This window comes from Cyrtonyx montezumae, unplaced genomic scaffold, assembly GCF_038088225.1.
Source record: "Cyrtonyx montezumae isolate F1298 unplaced genomic scaffold, pur_monq_1.0 scaffold_13, whole genome shotgun sequence".
Classification (NCBI taxonomy): domain Eukaryota; kingdom Metazoa; phylum Chordata; class Aves; order Galliformes; family Odontophoridae; genus Cyrtonyx; species Cyrtonyx montezumae.
In genome coordinates, this window is record NW_027071859.1 from 23164186 (window position 1) to 23181446 (window position 17261).

Here is a 17261-nt window from a genome sequence, read left to right on the forward strand (position 1 = left end):
CTTGTCTGGGCTGCCTAAACATGAAAGAATAACGAACTAACTCAGAAAAATGTTTAAACTCTTAGACCCTGTTTCTCAGGGCTCTGGATCAGGCTGATGTCTGTCAGTACTCCCCCCTCCACTCTGCATTCATCCTAAATGAATAAAACTAACTGTACTCAGCTCTTCAAAGTGATGCAGAGTTGAAATCCTCTCTACTGTACATGTCATTTTAGAACTGCCATGTGTGTGAGTGCACAAGATAAATCGCTGGGAAATTAAAAATAAATGTTTGCTTCATGGCATAACTGTTGCTCAGAAAAATTCTTATTCTAGCAGCAGAGTGGCAGTAACAGTGAACATGAATTTGTGGTTTGGCTGTGAACATGACCAAAGCTTCATGAAACTTAGAAGAGCTAGAACTTTTTATTGATGCTTAAGTGTATTACATTCCTCTCATCATTTATGTTCCTCAGTGAGGGGAACATGAATCTAAAGAAAATAAATGTATGCTCCCTGGTAAGGAAAGGTCTGTAAAAAAACTCCAGTTTTTTAAAGAAATAAATTGAGAGATCTTAGAAGATGATGGTATGTTAAAACCTGAGGAAGCGATGATTACTAGTAAAGGGACAAAGTGAACAAAGGAAGAAAATATTAAGCAGTATCTTACAGACAAGCAAAAGGGATTAATCACATTGTTTAAAATATAAGGGTTTGACTGTGTAACTTCTTTTTGAGGACAGATGGCACTAATATACACCTGGAACCCACACTGCAACTTTCTTCTTTCAGACCATCCTATACTGTACACACAAGTTGGGTTGAAAATGAAGATTTCACCTTCCAAATGAAGTGCTCTAATGACTGTATCACAGAAATTGCTCCACTAAACAGAGTCTGTCACACTAATCCAGACTTTGCTGAAAGTGCTTTAAAGCACCATACACTTCAAGAGTGTGGATATAATTTCAACTAAGTTCAAAGAGTTGTACAACAGCTATTGTCCCATTACCTGTTTGGCTCGTTTCCTTGCATCATCCAAGGCTCTTCCTCTTTCGACTAAGCGTTGAACTACTTTTTCCCATCTACTCTGTACACTAATCAGCAGATTCTTAATAAGGACTACATCTTGTTTCTGGCTGAAGTATTTCAAATGGGTACCAGTTTTGTCCAGTTCTATGATCTGATCTCGATGAGAATTCACCTCTGTGGCAAAAACCTGAAAAAAAAAAAAAAAAAAGGAGAAATTTTTTCTAAATACTCTATTACTCATGCACTGAGTAAACACTGAAAAAGCAGTCTTATAAGGAATGATGTAGCAAGTCTATAAAATGCGATTTAAAACAAAACAAATTCTGAGTGCCAGTGTTACATGGCTGATTTGAACATTGTTGAAGTATCTCAACAGAGTTGGGGAAAAACATTACACATCTGTTTCTTTACATACCTTGTGTTCATCAATTTGAAACAAGACAGTGTCCAAGATAAGACTTGGCCGAGAAGCTGCAGTTAGAGTTTGCTCCGCTTGCGTAAGCCAGTTGATGAAATCTTGAAGTGAGTTGTGGAACTCCATTGCTAAACTGAGGGCTTCTTCCAGTTTGGTCTGTAAAGAAAGACCATATTTTAATAGCAGATGATACTGTGCAGGGGACTCAGCCAAGTAAGCTATCTTAGTTTAGCATTTTGGAGTAAGCCATTTTAGTTTAACATTTAGTTTAACATTTTTAAACATTCTTTCAACTCCAAAGTTCTGAGTTTTATATCTTAAAATAATACCCCGTGTTTGAGAGTATTAAAAGGCATGGATAGAAAATTAACAGTAAAACTATTTATTACAGATGCATACAAATACAGCATCAAGTACTGGGATAAGTTTTATACATTGAGACATTACATCTTCTGGTAGTTAAATGTAATGGGACAGATGGATGAAATTTTCTTTTTAACACAAAACCAGTACAGGATCAGAAATGTACGATGGTAGTGCACTTGGAAGAGTCTGAAAGTAGCCATCTGATGTATTCTTTTGCACTAAAGAAGTAACAGACTGGCCTAGATCTAATGCACAATTGTCATTTTTGTTACCTGAACTGAGACTACCTTTGGCAACAGTATTTTTTCAAACATTTTGTTGGCCTAGCCAAGCAGTTCAGACTTACATCCTCCTGTAAGAAGGTGCTCAAACTGTGCATTAATTCAACTGCCATTCTACCATTATTAAGTTATCTTAAGACACACCATCATTCTTACTTTCAATTATAACTAAGTTGTGAGTTAAATATTTCTGCCTTATACACATTAGGGCTGAGCAGCAAATTCCTGTGTAATTACTGGCTTTCTGCACAGAGGTAGTGCATTTGTTCTATATTTCACAAAGGGATGAAAGCACAGTGGAATTATTAATAAAAAAACTGTATGTTCCACATCAGTGAAATCGTGCAATTGATTTAAATTAGAGAAGAAGGTAGTTACTTGAAGTAAGTGGCAGAAGGCCAAGACTTGGAGAATTTTAAGGAAAAAATGGATAAAAGCTAGGAAAATTAACACAGCAATTCTGTACTGAGAACGAAATAAACGTGAATGGTCAAATAATTTAATTCTTTCTCTCATGTCTGTGATCACAGTAATAAAAAACAGAAAAGCTCTCTCTCGATGTAAAGTATTATTAGTATCAGTTAGCATATTCCTGTAGAATAATCTGTCCTTCTCAGCCATCCTGCCCCCAGTTATGGTTAATCAACTTCTCAAATCCCATTTTTTCCCAGTACTTGATAAGCACAGCAATTAATTTTCCACAACTATAACTTCAGTTGATTTTGGATCTAAAAGACAAAGCAAGTTTGCATGCTTAAAAGGACAGAACATTAGCAATCCTAAGTACATAATTTACACTTCTATTGTTATGTATAAACACATACTTTTCTTTCACCCAGCTTTGTTTGTACCGATTCCCACTTTTCTTTTAAGTTATTTATGTCCTGCTCAACATTTGTTTCAGCAGACTCTGGGCATCTTGCAAGCATCTGCTGGCCTTTCTGCATTAGACACTTATATGTCTCTTCTTTGGCTTCAAAGGCAGAACAAAGTTCCTAAATAAAGAAACCAATAGAAAGTAAGTCAGGTAGAAATTCAATACTCTTCACGAATCTTACCATAGCATCTATTCCTCCCCCAACATTTTGTGGGTCTGATTAAGACTAATAAAAGAAACATATGTAATTCATAAAAAGCCAAATGAACAAAGAAAGGGCCCGATTCTTCAGGAAATGAGAACTTGTATTGTCCATCAGATGTTCTTTCTGAGATGCAAAGCTTGGCAAAGAAAGCACTAAGCACTTATCTCATTGCACAAGATTTCCTACAACTCTGCTGGTTTACTATCCATCTGTAACTAGAACACAGAAAGTGTCAGCATTACACAGTGCGCTGAAAGCCCAGACATATCCAACACACCTTCAAAAGTAGGTGGGACAACCTTGGAGGGCCATGTTATTGTACATCATCTCTTGTGTTTTGTCTGTATTTTCCTTCACTTGTGAGACAAGAGCAAGATATTTTACACATATGGAAAGCTGGAAAAATAATGAGAATTGTTGTTTTACCTGCTAATGATTCAACTCATGATTTTCCTTTAGCCATGTTGAAGATGAGGTGGCAAGAGAACTGGAGCTCACATAAGCTCCTCTGATTCAAAAGGGCTTTTCCAAAATTTGCAACAGACCCTTGAAAATGAACCGGTGAGGATGGTGCAGGCTCCCAAATGAGGATGCTCTTCCAGATGAACAGCAAGTGATTTGCAAATGGGAGGAAAAAAAATTTTTCCTCTGACTCTTAATAGAAGAATATAAACCCAGTATTTCCTGCACGGTAAGAGGCACTAGACTCAGGGTTGCATCTGATTAAAGAGGAGGGCAAAGCAGGAAGCAGGTTCAGCCCTGAGCTAGGATTCCAGAAAGCTTTGCTCCTTCTTCTCGAGGACCACGAAACACTGTTGTCACCTCATCTGCTTTTTTCTTATGTTCCCAAACTCCTTAAAATCCTTCTAGTTTCCGTAACTTTCCAGAGAACCTTTTTCTGCTGCAGTGCAAGAATCCCTCAGAAACAAATGTAGGGAGCACAGCACAACTGAGACACAGCATTGCAAGAATAGCCAGAAACACTGGGGCTGGGTCAGGGGAAGCCAAGGAGGCCTCTGTGAAAGCCTCTTTCCTACAGGTGTCATGTAACACCTCTTCATGTCTCTTTTATTCCCAGAGCTGCCTAAGCTGGAAGAGCTACCCAAGCACAACTCCATTTATGAACTGATTACAGTTAAGGGACATTTTATTCATGAATAGACCTTATGCTCAAGATGATGATTCATGATGTTATTTCCAGTGAGAAAACACAATAAAATACAGAGCAAAAATTTCTGTTTCAATTTCAGGTCACAAATTAATATGGTTTGTATCCCTTAAGAGCAAGTTGAAATTTGGAACTTATAATAAATTGTTCTCAACCTGACAACCCATCTCAACATTTCAGTTGCCAAAAAGGCAGAGAATTTACACAGTTGTACAGATGCACTGAGTTTAACTAAACTGAAATCAAATCCTATTTTTATACCTGCAAGGATAACAGCAAGACAATGCCTGCAGTTGTATGACTATCCACAGCATAGCATTGACCTTTAACGTGCACAGATATTAACTGATTGTATGTATGCTCATATTATTGTGGACATATTCACACTTGTTTCAGTAATATTATATTCAGATATAAGATTTCTCCAATCTGAAAATGCAATAAATATAAAAACTGGCTTGCTGATTTGCGTAAACAAATCAAAGAAAATTGTGGTATTTTTCAGGGAAAATTTTTTAGTCCTGATCTGATTCCAAGTTCAAGATGAAAAATGGAAAGAATACCACTGATTCCCACAGGTTCTCGATTACACAGCCCTCACCCCTGCAGGAACAAAGCTTTTCACTTATGTTTGGGTTTTCTGCTGCTGTTTTGTTTGTTGTGCTCTTTTTTAGATCTAGATTTGAGGAGAAGGGGGTGTCAAAGAGTTAACATCCTTTCTACGTTTTGCACTTGTTTCCTGTCACAGCTGATTCTGAAACCATACATATTATTCCTTCTCAAAAATAGTTACTAGCAATTTTTGAACAAAAGGCCCCACATCTGTGGGCAAAACCTTTTACATCAAAATAAAATGTGATTTATTAAACTGTGAAAAAATGCAGTGTTTTAATGTAAACTGTCAGGCATCTTAGAGCTCAAGGTCAGTTCAGTAACTATCACTCTAACATCTGAGCAAAGAGGTCAGAAGTTCACATCCCTGGGTCTGGGCTTGCATCCAGGCCTAACAACACAGCATGGCTTCATACAAATGGAGTACCATGGACCACATTCCCTTGAGGTAAGGCTTCAAAAGTTAAAGTGTCCTTTATCAAGCTTTGTGGACCCAAAAGGGAAAAAAAATCCATAGTTTTTCTCTTATGAAGGAAGGAAGGGAAGGAAGGGAATAATTCAGACATCCTGATCAGATTTCCATTTCTAATTAAAGCAGAGTCTTTATGACCCATTAGTCCTTATTACATCTGTGCTAATCATGATTTCAGTGTCAGCTTTGGTTAAATAAAGGATCAACTCTCTTGATTCAAGGTCCAAATGAATGTGAATCCCTTTCAGATTTGTCTTCATATCTGAAAAGAGTATAAATTCTATTATGGGGAGAGAATAGAGAAGAAGCATATGAACCACCAAAAAATCTGTAATCACTTTCTGTTTTCCTTCTGAAAATAAGGACGGAAAAACTTTTATTTCTCTCTCAATTCTATTAATGGCTAAGCTTTGGGTACCTCCCAAATTACTACTTTTGCTCCAGTGGAAATAACAGTACTGTTTTGAAGGACATTAAAATTTTTAAGATACAGTACAGATGTTGTGATATATAGACCATGCACTGTATTTAGCATAAATACTCATGAAAGATAGTTAGCCCTGAAATACAATTTGCAAAGCATTCTAATACTGATACTTACCATATGGGTATTAAGCTGTTCTCTTGCTGTTTCTGGTAAGCCTCCAACAGGTTTTGATGCCAACAGTTGACGTTCAGTATCTGTCAGCCATTGCTGCATATCTTCAACTTCACCATGGAAACCCTGGGCCTAAATTATACCACAGCATTTTAGAGCTTACTTAAATGTTTTCCACTCCAAATTCTAGCTCAGATGAAGAAGTATACTGGCAACAGACTCAATCAGGTACTTTCAGTAATCAGAGGAAATGAAAGAAAAACAACAAAGGAAAAACACAATGAAACAAAATTTAAACTAGCCCCATTTATCATCATGGAGAAGTACAAAGACCATAGAAACCCTGAAAGAAGGCTAAATGAGCCACTGTGAGATCAACGTCATCCCTGAGTAATAAACCTATATAGAATCTTCGGCTTTTAAAAATAAGTAAGCCAAAAGCTGAGGCTTTAATTCAACACTGTAGAAGACAAAAGACAGCTGTGGAAAGTTCAGCTGGATCTAAACTTTCTCCAAATTTAGGAGTGTCTGCATTACAGCTTTCACTTAGGTCAATTTCCAGTGCATTTCTAGTATTTTATGTAAAAAAACACTTCTGAGTTCTCTTTCTTTCATCCTTTCCTGCTCACCTGGATCAAGGCACTGTCCAGCTGCTGTTTCCTTTGCTCTGTTTTTTCCAACACATTTTGCCAGCGCTGATTCAGAAGTTCCAACTTGCTCCGTAAATTACTTGCTTCTTCAACAGCACTTGATTCAATCAGGTCACTTCCTGCTTTCTTAACTGCTTCCACTGTAGATTGATGAGCTAAAACATCATTCTGTAGCACCTACAATTGTAACACAGCACGTATGACTGGCTACCTTGATAAGTTGTTAAATAAAGGCAAACATAGTAACCAAGCTAGTTCTAACGCAGTGACAAGACAGCAGTTTACAGTTAGCACAGGTATTAGTAATGAAAGCTAATAACTAGTCTAACTTCAATCAAAAGCAGTAACAGACCAATCTGCCAGAATGCTGTGCTTGTTTTTATGTCTCGGAAAAAATATATACTCTTCCTGAATATATATATATTTCCAAATTAAGCTTTCTGACACTGCTGGTGATAATGCACATCCGAGAAATCCAGTATCACTTCACTTTCCTTCATTTAGTGCACGCTGTCTTTAATAGCATTTTTCTTTGATTTTGAGGGCAAGGTGTGAAAACAGTAATACAAAGAGTATTGCTGACTCCTCTTGGAGCAGTAGGCCGAGAGAAGAGAAAATAACAAGAAGACAACATTCTGACTGCCATTACATCTTTTTACACATTTCAGGTCAACCACTAGTCTCATGTATGTCAGTCTAGCAGGACACTTCAAGATGAGGAACGTTAATGCTTACGACTATTAAGACCATGTTTAAGATCCATTACCATCAACCACAGTAGAACCATAAAGGACAAAAAGTATGTTTAGGAAAAATAAGCTGTTTTCAGAAAGATTAAAAAAAATTAAAGAGAAAGCTTTAAAGTACCAGGAATAAAGACCAGGAAAAGGAGATGTGCAAAATGGTTAGGAAGGAAATGACAAACCCTGCCTAAGAAATTCAGCTTTTTGACTACTCTCTTCCAGGACACGTGGTTCAAACTTACTTCCACCAAAATGCTAGCGTAAGGAGAAAAAAGAATAAAAGATAAAGCTAAACACAAAGGAATTTTATTCACCAAAAGACTTACTAGGCACTGGAACAGGCTGCCCAGGGAGGTAGCTGAATCACCATCCCAGGAGGTTTTCAAGAAATCTTTAGATGTTGTACTAAGGGACATGGTTTAGCAGCAAAATATTGGTGGTATGTGGATGGTTGGACTGGATAATCTTGGAAGTCTTTTCCAACCTTGATGATTCTATGATTCTAACTTTTTAATAAAATAGACCAAATCAAAATGAAAAAGCAAGTCACAAGCAGTCTTCGTATACAGAACATGCAAATCTTTGCTTTAATTCTTTTGAGCCAAGCTCAGGAAGGTATTTGTTATTTTTATTTTCCTGACAGAGAAAAAAAAAAAAAGAAAAAAAATGACGTTCACACAAGCAGATGCATCTTAATCCTTCCTTCCTGCTGAGGCTCACTAGGAACAAGGTCTATTCTTTCCAAAGTTATACAAGAGATGGATGTTTTTCCAGGCTACCACAGGATGCACTACTGTGTGAACTTTCTAACCTACAAATTCTGTTTTACAAAACGGAAGTAGATTGGTTGATGAGTTTGCTGCAATCCCATCCCAAGGCAAATGAAGTCGTATATGATGTCTGGATGCCTCTTCAGCAGTAAGACACTTTCACTCATTAAGTATATAAAAGTTTCACAGAGTGGAAGGTGGGCTTGTAAACTCTTCTGGTTTTTTTCAATGAGTCTGTTTCTAACAGTGATCACCTAGGGTACATAATGATTTACTCTGTACAGGTTCTCTCTCATTAACAAAAAAGATTCAGAAGCTTCTTTGACAAAGACAGTGAAAATGCCTTAATTATCCATGTACTGTCAATTTCAGTCTACTCTCTCTAAATCCAAAATGATCTATGAATAATTTCCGTATCATATGCAGGCCAAAAATAAAGGGACAGACCTGAAGGAAAGGATTTATGAGATTAGTATGAAATCTAAAGAAGTAGATAAGATCTTTTGCTCTTCAGAGATGCTTTTCTAAATAGACAATGAAAACACTCTTCCACCAGCTCCAAAGCCACATTAGCCAGCAAAAATGCTATTAAGAAAAAAACCTCAAACCACCAACATATTGTATGAAGCAAAGATAAAAACGTGGAGACATGGATATCCCTAAAATTTGCTAACAGTTTCAGAGAAGCATTCTCTTTGTTGGCTGGACCCAATCAAGACACAATTTTGTAGAATTCAGAACTACAAATAACTTTTTCCAACAAGAAAGAACAAAGATGTGTAAAGGTAAAGTGCATATTCTAAGACCTGGCCTAAACAGAATTAGTTAAGGAGTTTATTGCCTCAAGGAGATTTAACACGCTTGATGATTTTTCAGTTCCCTGGATCAACTAAAGGTGAAAAAAGGTGGAAACCAGGGTCAACTGCTCTTTTTTTGGTCACATTATTTGCATAGCATATGCAAGAAAGAAAGGAGTACAGAAGAGTAAGAGAAAATATATTAGTTTTTCCAAGCTACCATTTCAGCCATAACCTGAACCTTGAAAATTTCTATGAAGAATTATTTATCAAGCACAAAGTTTTACTACAAGACTTATCACTAAGATAAACATCAAAAAAACATTTCATTCAATATTAGTTGTAATTACATACATGATGTTTGGCAAGTTCAATTTCAATAGCCTTGGGGTCTCCACCCACGGGTTTCTGTTCATTCAGCAAGTCTTCCGTATGCGTCAGCCATGTAAGTAACTCATCCAGGGCATGCTGGAACTGCCCCAAGGCTAATAAGGCACCTTCCAGCTTGTGCTACAGTAAAAATAAAATAAATTAACAATAAAATGGTTTCATGATGCTATTGAACTGGCTTAAATTACCATTAGTCACCATAATCCAGAGCACGATAGCATAAAAAAAGAGAGACAAACAGCTATTCAACACAGCAACTGCATTATAGTCAGAGCTGAGTTAGCAAATCCATTGTAAAGCCTCACATTCTAGGCTTAAACTCCTGATCTCTGAAGATCCCATGCAACCAGAGCAGTGCTAAGATTGAAAGCGCTCTCACAGTGATGTGGCAGTAGTTTTCATCTTTTAAAATATAATTTCAATATAAATGCATCTTGATGCATCATCTTCTTAAAATGATTCTTTGCAGTAAAACGATTCAATTTCAAAAAAAAAAAACAAACCAACAACAAAAAACACCTCTTCAAAGTACTGCACCTTTCTCTGATAATTTGATAAATACTGAAACACTTTAATATCCTGATTAAGGTTTTAAGGAAAAGTGCTCAGTTCAGAAGCTAACAGTGATTTTGCACATATAAACATGCTTTCAACTGATACTTAAAATGTCATCAAATAATCAAAATGAAATAATAATGATTAGACATCACACTGCTGACAGAGGAAGTGACAACAATGCTGCTAAGAGTTTAAAAGAAAAACAACATAAAAACAATTCAGTGAACTATGAAATTAAAATTCCATTACAAATAGCTCTGTAATTTCCAAACAAAAAAGACTAAACACGTAAACTGCTACAAAGATTATGCATAATGAAAAGCTTTTCTCATAAAAACTAAGTCATGAATGAAGCCTCCTCCTTCGGATTTATTTACCTGTCTATTTATGATTTTTTCTTCTAGGCTGTGCCACAGTACTTTGAGCTCTGTGAGAGGGTCTTGAACAGTGTGCTTGTCACTTTCCTGTGTTACCTTCTTCAGCAATAGTTCTGCTTGATGGTTCAGTCTTTCCATTTCTATCTGCTGCTGATAAGCTTCTGTTTTAAATTGCTATAGTAAATAGAAAAAGAATTAAAATAAACACATTTTAATTACTTTCTTGAGCATAGCATATTACAGCCCTATTTACAATAAAAATACATCACTGTCAACTTTCACAAATATGGGGGTTAGTTGTAATGGGTCAAAATGCATGTAAAACACAATTCAGATGGCTCCAGTTAATTCAAAATATGCCTTAGAATCCCATCAGACAGTGCTAACAGTGATCAAAGGGGGATAAAGCTACCCAGTGTAAAAGTACTCTAATGATCTTGTTGGTTTGTAAACAAGATGGAACTTGGGTAACTTCTAGCTCTTGTGGCTGTGGAAATATAATGCAGTAAATAGAATTATTCTTTAAAGAACTGAAAGCAACCTTTCTTTAGTACAACATCCTCTTGTACGGACAACTTAGGCACAGTATGAATATAACCTGCAGATTTACATTCTTCTGAACTGTAGATGATAGACAGATACAGTTCATTTGCAGTCATATTGTAAGACAGATAGAGAAAGCAGCCCGTCCATAATCAAAAAAACTTTACAAGTCAGGAATAAAACCAAGGATATTCCCCAATTATTACACATCCCCACTTTTTATTTAAAATACATAGTGCAACCTACCAGAGTCAAGAGGATACTTTGTTAAAGAATCATATAGACAGGTTTCTAAGCGTGAAATTTTGACTTACAGTTTACTGAATGTATTGGGAATGATGCAGTAATATATTTGAACACTTAGAGAAAACTGATAATGGCTGCTTTGAAATCGGCACAGCCGGAGCTGCAGTGGCTGACTGAGGTACAGGGCGGGTTTCCGGGAGGTTCCAGTCTCTCGGGAACCGAGTGAGAGCGGCCAGACCTGTAGGCTGTTCTCCCGAGGTTAACGAGGCGTTAACGAGGCGTAGGCGTTGCCAGGGTTTCAGCGCCCACGCCCACACCCCTCAGCTGAATCGGGCTGAAGGGGTATATCCCTGAAGGGCTCAGGGAGGGCAGCGAAGTATCCCATTACAATTCATATCTATATATACATTATTATAAACTATTATTTATTTATTTACTTTCAATTTTTCATTTCTTTGTTTTTTATTTTTTTTTTTTTGTGCCATGGTATCTACTAGACAGAGGGCTTGCCTTAAGAAGGCTGTGGCGACCCAGACAGAAGGTCTGCCTAGAAGCGTGGCTACACAGGTCTCTGGTTGCAAGGAGTGCCAGAGCCTGCTACTGCTGGATGAGGGTGCTAAGCAGTTCTCCTGTGCGAGGTGTGAGCAGGTGGAAGATCTGCTTAGCATGGTGGTTGAATTGAAAGAGGAGGTTGAGAGACTGAGGGCCATCAGGGACTGTGAGCGGGAGATTGACTGGTGGAGTAGCTCCCTAGAGTGCCAGAGAGAAAGGCACCGGGGAGATCCCCCACAGTTGGTGGTGGACTCCCTGACCTGTCCCCGTAGGGCAGAAGGGGGATATCTGAGGGATAGGGAGGGCTGGCAGAGAGTCCCTGCTCGGTACCGTGGGCAATCTCCCCCTCTGCCTCCCCAGTGTCCCCTGATACCCCTAAGCTGTAGATTTGCAGCACTGGAAGTTGAAGAGGTGATAAGGGGTGAAGTGCAGGAAGATTCCCACAGGAGGTCACCAATGGCAAGGCAGTCACCTCCGTGCATTGAGACTGCTGCTACTAAGAAAGGAAGGAAGGTGATCGTAGTGGGTGGCTCCCTTCTAAAGGGAACTGAGGGCCCCATTTGCAGACCAGACCCAAACCGCAGGGAAGTGTGCTGTCTCCCTGGGGCCCGGATCAGGGACATTGCTAGAAGACTCCCGGATTTGATACGCCCCACCGACTACTACCCATTGCTCGTAGTTCAGGCAGACTGCAATGAAATATCTCAGAGAAGTCTGCGAACTATGAAAAGAGATTTCAGGGGATTAGGGCGATTAGTTCAAGGGGTGGGAGCACAAGTGGTGTTTGCTTCCATACCTTCTGGGGCAGTGAAGGACACAGAATGGGCTAGGAAAACACAGGTGATGAATAATTGGCTGAGAGGTTGGTGTAGAGATAGACACTTTGGGTTTTTTGACCATGGGACAGTTTACTCGGCTCCTGGCCTGTTATCTGTTGATGGGACGCACCTATCCCAAAGGGGGAAATGAATCCTAGCACAGGAGCTAGCTGGACTCATTGAGAGAGCTTTAAACTAGCTGTGATGGGGGAAGGGGATAAAACGGGGCTCACCAGTAAAGAGCCTAAGGAGGCTGTGCTGGAGAAAGGGGTGAGGCAGATATCTCAGCTGAAGTGCATCTATACCAATGCACGCAGCATGGGCAATAAACAAGAAGAGCTTGAAGCCATTGTGAGGCAGGCTAACTATGACCTTGTGGCTATTACAGAAACATGGTGGGACCTCTCCCATGACTGGAACACTGGGATTGATGGCTATAAGCTCTTCAGAAGGGATAGACAGGGAAGAAAGGGTGGTGGCATAGCTCTCTGTATCAGAGAGTGTTTTGATGTTCAAGAGCTTGTGGTTGGAAATGACAAAGTAGAGTGTCTATGGATAAGGATCAGGGGGATAGTCTTTAGGAGTGACATCGTGGTGGGGGTCTGTTATAGACCACCTAGTCAGGATGAAGAAATAGACGAGGTGTTCTATAAACAACTCGTAGATGTTGCACAATGGCCAGCAGTCGTTCTCATGGGGGACTTCAACTTCCCTGACATATGCTGGAAATATAATACTGCGCAGAGGAAGCAGTCCTTGAGATTTCTAGAATGTGTGGATGATTGCTTCCTGACACAGCTGGTGCAAGAGCCTACCAGGGGAGATGCCTTGCTTGACCTACTTTTCACTAACAGGGAAGGACTAGTAGGGGATGTGAAGGTTGGAGATTGTCTTGGCCAGAGTGACCATGAAATGGTGGAGTTTGCTATTCTGGGTGACGTCAAGAAGGTGACTAGCAAAACTATTACCTTGGACTTCCGGAGGGCAGACTTTGACCTGTTCAGGACACTTGTTGCAAGGGTCCCTTGGGACTTGCTCCTGAGGGGTAAAGGGGTCCAGGAAGCCTGGATGCTCCTCAAGATGGAAATCTTAAAGGCACAGGAGCAGGCAGTCCCGGAGTCCCTTAAGTCAAGCCGGAGGAGAAAAAGACCAGTGTGGATGAACTGGGATCTTTTGTTGAGACTCTGAGAGAAAAAGAGAGTCTATGTCCTCTGGAAGATGGGTCAGGCTACTTGGGGTGACTACAGAGAACTGGCCAAGATCTGCAGGCAGAAAATTAGAAATGCTAAAGCCCAGCTTGAAATTAGGCTGGCTACTGCTGTAAAGGAGAACAGGAAACCCTTTTACAAATATATTAACAGCAGGAGAAAAACTAAGGAAAATTTCCCTCCTTTACTCAACGAGGCAGGCAATATAACCACAGATGATAAGGAAAAGGCTGAGGTTCTCAATGCCTTCTTCACATCTGTCTTTAATAGACAGAACAGTTGTTCACAGGGTACTTGCCCTGACCTGGAAGTCCGGGACGGGGCGCATAATGCACCCCCTGTGATCCAAGCAGAGATGGTCAGAGATCTTCTCCTCCATCTGAACTGCCACAAGTCCATGGGACCAGATGGGATCCACCCAAGGGTGCTGAGGGAGCTGGCAGAGGTGATTGCCGAGCCACTTTCTGCCATCTATCAGCATTCCTGGTTATCTGGAGAGGTCCCACAAGATTGGAGGCTTGCTGATGTGACTCCCATCTACAAGAAAGGCCGTAAGGAAGACCCGGGGAACTACAGGCCTGTCAGCCTGACCTCGGTATCAGGGAAAGTTATGGAGCAGATGATCTTGAGGGAAATCACACGACACGTGCATGGCAATAAAGGGATCAGACCCAGCCAGCACGGGTTCACCAGGGGCAGGTCGTGCTTGTCCAACCTCATCTCCTTCTATGACTGGGTGACCAGACAGGTAGATGAGGGAAAGGCTGTTGATGTAGTCTACCTGGACTTCAGCAAGGCCTTTGACACGGTCTCCCACAGTATTCTCCTAAGGAAACTGGCAGCCCGTGGTGTGGACAGGTTCACTCTTCTCTGGGTGGAGAACTGGCTGGAGGGCTGTGCCCAGAGGGTAGTGGTTAATGGAGTTAAGTCCAGATGGTGTCCTGTTATGAGTGGTGTCCCCCAAGGGTCAGTTTTGGGGTCCATCTTGTTTAATATTTTTATTGATGACCTAGATGAGGGAACTGAGTGTACCCTCAGTAAGTTTGCAGGTGACACCAAGTTGGGAGGATGTGTCAAACTGCCTGAGGGTAGGGAGGCCCTTCAGAGGGATTTGGATAGGCTGAACAGCTGGGCTGAGCTCAATGGGATGAGGTTCAATAAGACCAAGTGCCGGGTCCTGCACTTTGGCCACAATAACCCCATGCAGTGCTATAGGCTTGGGGCAGAATGGCTTGAAGAATGTAGAGAGGAAAAGGACCTGGGGGTGTTGGTTGATGCTCGGCTCAACATGAGCCGGCAGTGTGCCCAGGTGGCCAAGAAGGCCAACAGCATCCTGGCCTGTATTAGAAATAGTGTAGCCAGCAGGAGCAGGGAGGTGATCATCCCCCTGTACTCAGCTCTGGTACGGCCGCACCTCGAGTACTGTGTTCAGTTTTGGGCCCCTCACTACAAGAAGGACATTGAGGCCCTGGAGCGTGTTCAGAGAAGGGCAACAAAACTGGGGAGGGGTCTGGAACACAAGTCTTATGAGGAGCGGCTGAGGGAGCTGGGATTGTTTAGCCTGGAGAAGAGGAGGCTCAGAGGAGACTTTATTGCACTCTACCACTTCCTGAAGGGGGGTTGTGGTGAGGAGGGGGTGGGCCTCTTCTCCCTGATAAATAATGACAGGACGAGGGGGAATGGCCACAAGTTGCGCCGGGGAAGATTTAGATTAGACCTGAGGAAGCATTTTTTTTTCTGAAAGAGTGGTCAGGCACTGGAATGGCCTGCCTAGGGAGGTGGTTGAGGCACCATCTGTTCAAGAAGCATTTAGATGAGGTGCTAAAGGATTTGATTTAGTACTTGGGTAGGGATAGTGATAGGAGGATGGTTGGACTAGATGATCTTGTAGGTCCTTTCCAACCTTATGAACTTATGAACTTATAAGAAGTGAAGCTCTGAAGGTAACTATTTATGGTGGAAGCCAGGAAATTTAATCATAACAAAAGAACCCACTTTATAACCTTACAGCTTTTGAAAGAGAAAGATTGCTATTACAAGTATTCTGTGACTGTTTCACCAAAATCTATTCCAAAGCCTTAAGTCACATATTTTTATAATGTAAGCTACACAATGAAATGTTATTTCAGATTTTTTTTAAACTAAGAACTAAAAATGACAATTGCTTACAAGCCATGAAAAATTCAGAATAAACAATAAAAAAATAGAAAAATGAAAATACAAATGAAATAAATGGCTATTTCATACCTTAAGCTCCTCAGTTTGCTGCTTCACTGTCTCCAGATCTGTTCCAACTGGAGACATAGACGACAACTTGATGCCAGCTATGTCTACCCAGTCAAATATTGCCTGAAAATCATAATATGAAAATATTGTGGGGAGAAATGGTATCATGTTTAAAAGTTGTAATAAATAAAATATGTCAATTTATTTTACTTCAGGAATAATATTGCTATTCTCTTTAAAATAAAACAGATTTTTTTAAAAACTTATATTCTTGACAATGCAAATGATGAAATATTAAGTACTCCATTAATTGATACAAGAATGTAAGTACTGCTGCTATTAGCAGCGACGTTCCCTAGTACCATTCATGCTACATAGCACTTCACTTCTTGAATAAAATCACCAACTTTTATGAGCTCTCTGAAAAGTAAGTACAAGACAAAGTCTCAGTTTCAAGTCTTAGGGGTTAAGATGGTAGGCTGTGGCTGAATGTTATAACAATCTGAATTATGATTATTACAAAACACTAATTAACAAATTTCTATTGAAGAGCAATGTTACCACGCAAGAAGATCCATTCAGTAGATATTAGTTACTGAACGGCCATAACTGAGCTTGACAGAATCTCTGTAAGATAACACAGTTGAAACTTAAAAACAATCAATGAACTGGCCCCAGTTGTGAGGTATTGTGGGTACTACTTTTGTTCCTAATTAAACAACATCAAGAATATCCTACTTACAGATTAACAACAGCTATATCTGTCTCAGTAATTGCATAGGGGGAAAAACACCTCTGGTAGGGCCTTTTTGCACCTGCCTGTTAACTGCAATTCATGAGGGAGAAACAGGTAGGAGCTCTTGTTGAAACGGCCTACATTGGGACAATTCTCTGAGGACACAACTACCCTCAACAAGCTCAAGAGGATGAGGCAGCTGCTGTACAGTTAATAATCTGTCCACAACACTTGTCATTTGTGTCCAGTGAAATGTCCACCAGAAGGCACTAAAATACACAAAGTACCAAGCTTACACAACCACAAAAACACACAATATTTAAAACAATGGCAGTGTTACTCATCTAATCCTACACATCAATCATAGTGGCATAGTACAAAAAGAGTATCTGGAGAAAAATAAATAACGAGGTGCACTGAAAAACGGGCATTGTGTGCATTAATTATTGAGTGTTCTGCCGTTTGATCTGCACTGAATATATGAAAAACTTGCCTCAGCATCAAGTGAACTTTTAAGTTTGTTTCAAGGGCCTAATGAAACAAGAAAGACATTTTTTTACTGGCTAACAGTAAGGGTGGAGTGAATTTAAAGTTATTTAACCGTCCTCCATTCAAAGAAAACAGCAGCAGTGATTATAGTAA

The 17261-nt window shown here is 39.9% G+C and overlaps 1 protein-coding gene across 10 annotated transcripts in view; it reads right to left on the reverse strand.

The window, feature by feature from the left end:
* Positions 1-17261, reverse strand: part of DST (dystonin) — a 295256-nt gene that overhangs the window by 28289 nt on the left and 249706 nt on the right. For all 10 annotated transcript variants that reach the window (XM_065730839.1, XM_065730844.1, XM_065730843.1 and 7 more), the window contains 8 exons: positions 15905-16006; positions 10291-10464; positions 9320-9475; positions 6635-6832; positions 6009-6137; positions 2898-3068; positions 1427-1582; positions 992-1198 (listed from right to left, as the gene is read on the reverse strand). In XM_065730839.1, coding sequence (XP_065586911.1) covers positions 992-1198; positions 1427-1582; positions 2898-3068; positions 6009-6137; positions 6635-6832; positions 9320-9475; positions 10291-10464; positions 15905-16006 — 1293 coding nt within the window. The remainder of the gene's footprint in view (positions 1-991; positions 1199-1426; positions 1583-2897; positions 3069-6008; positions 6138-6634; positions 6833-9319; positions 9476-10290; positions 10465-15904; positions 16007-17261) is intronic.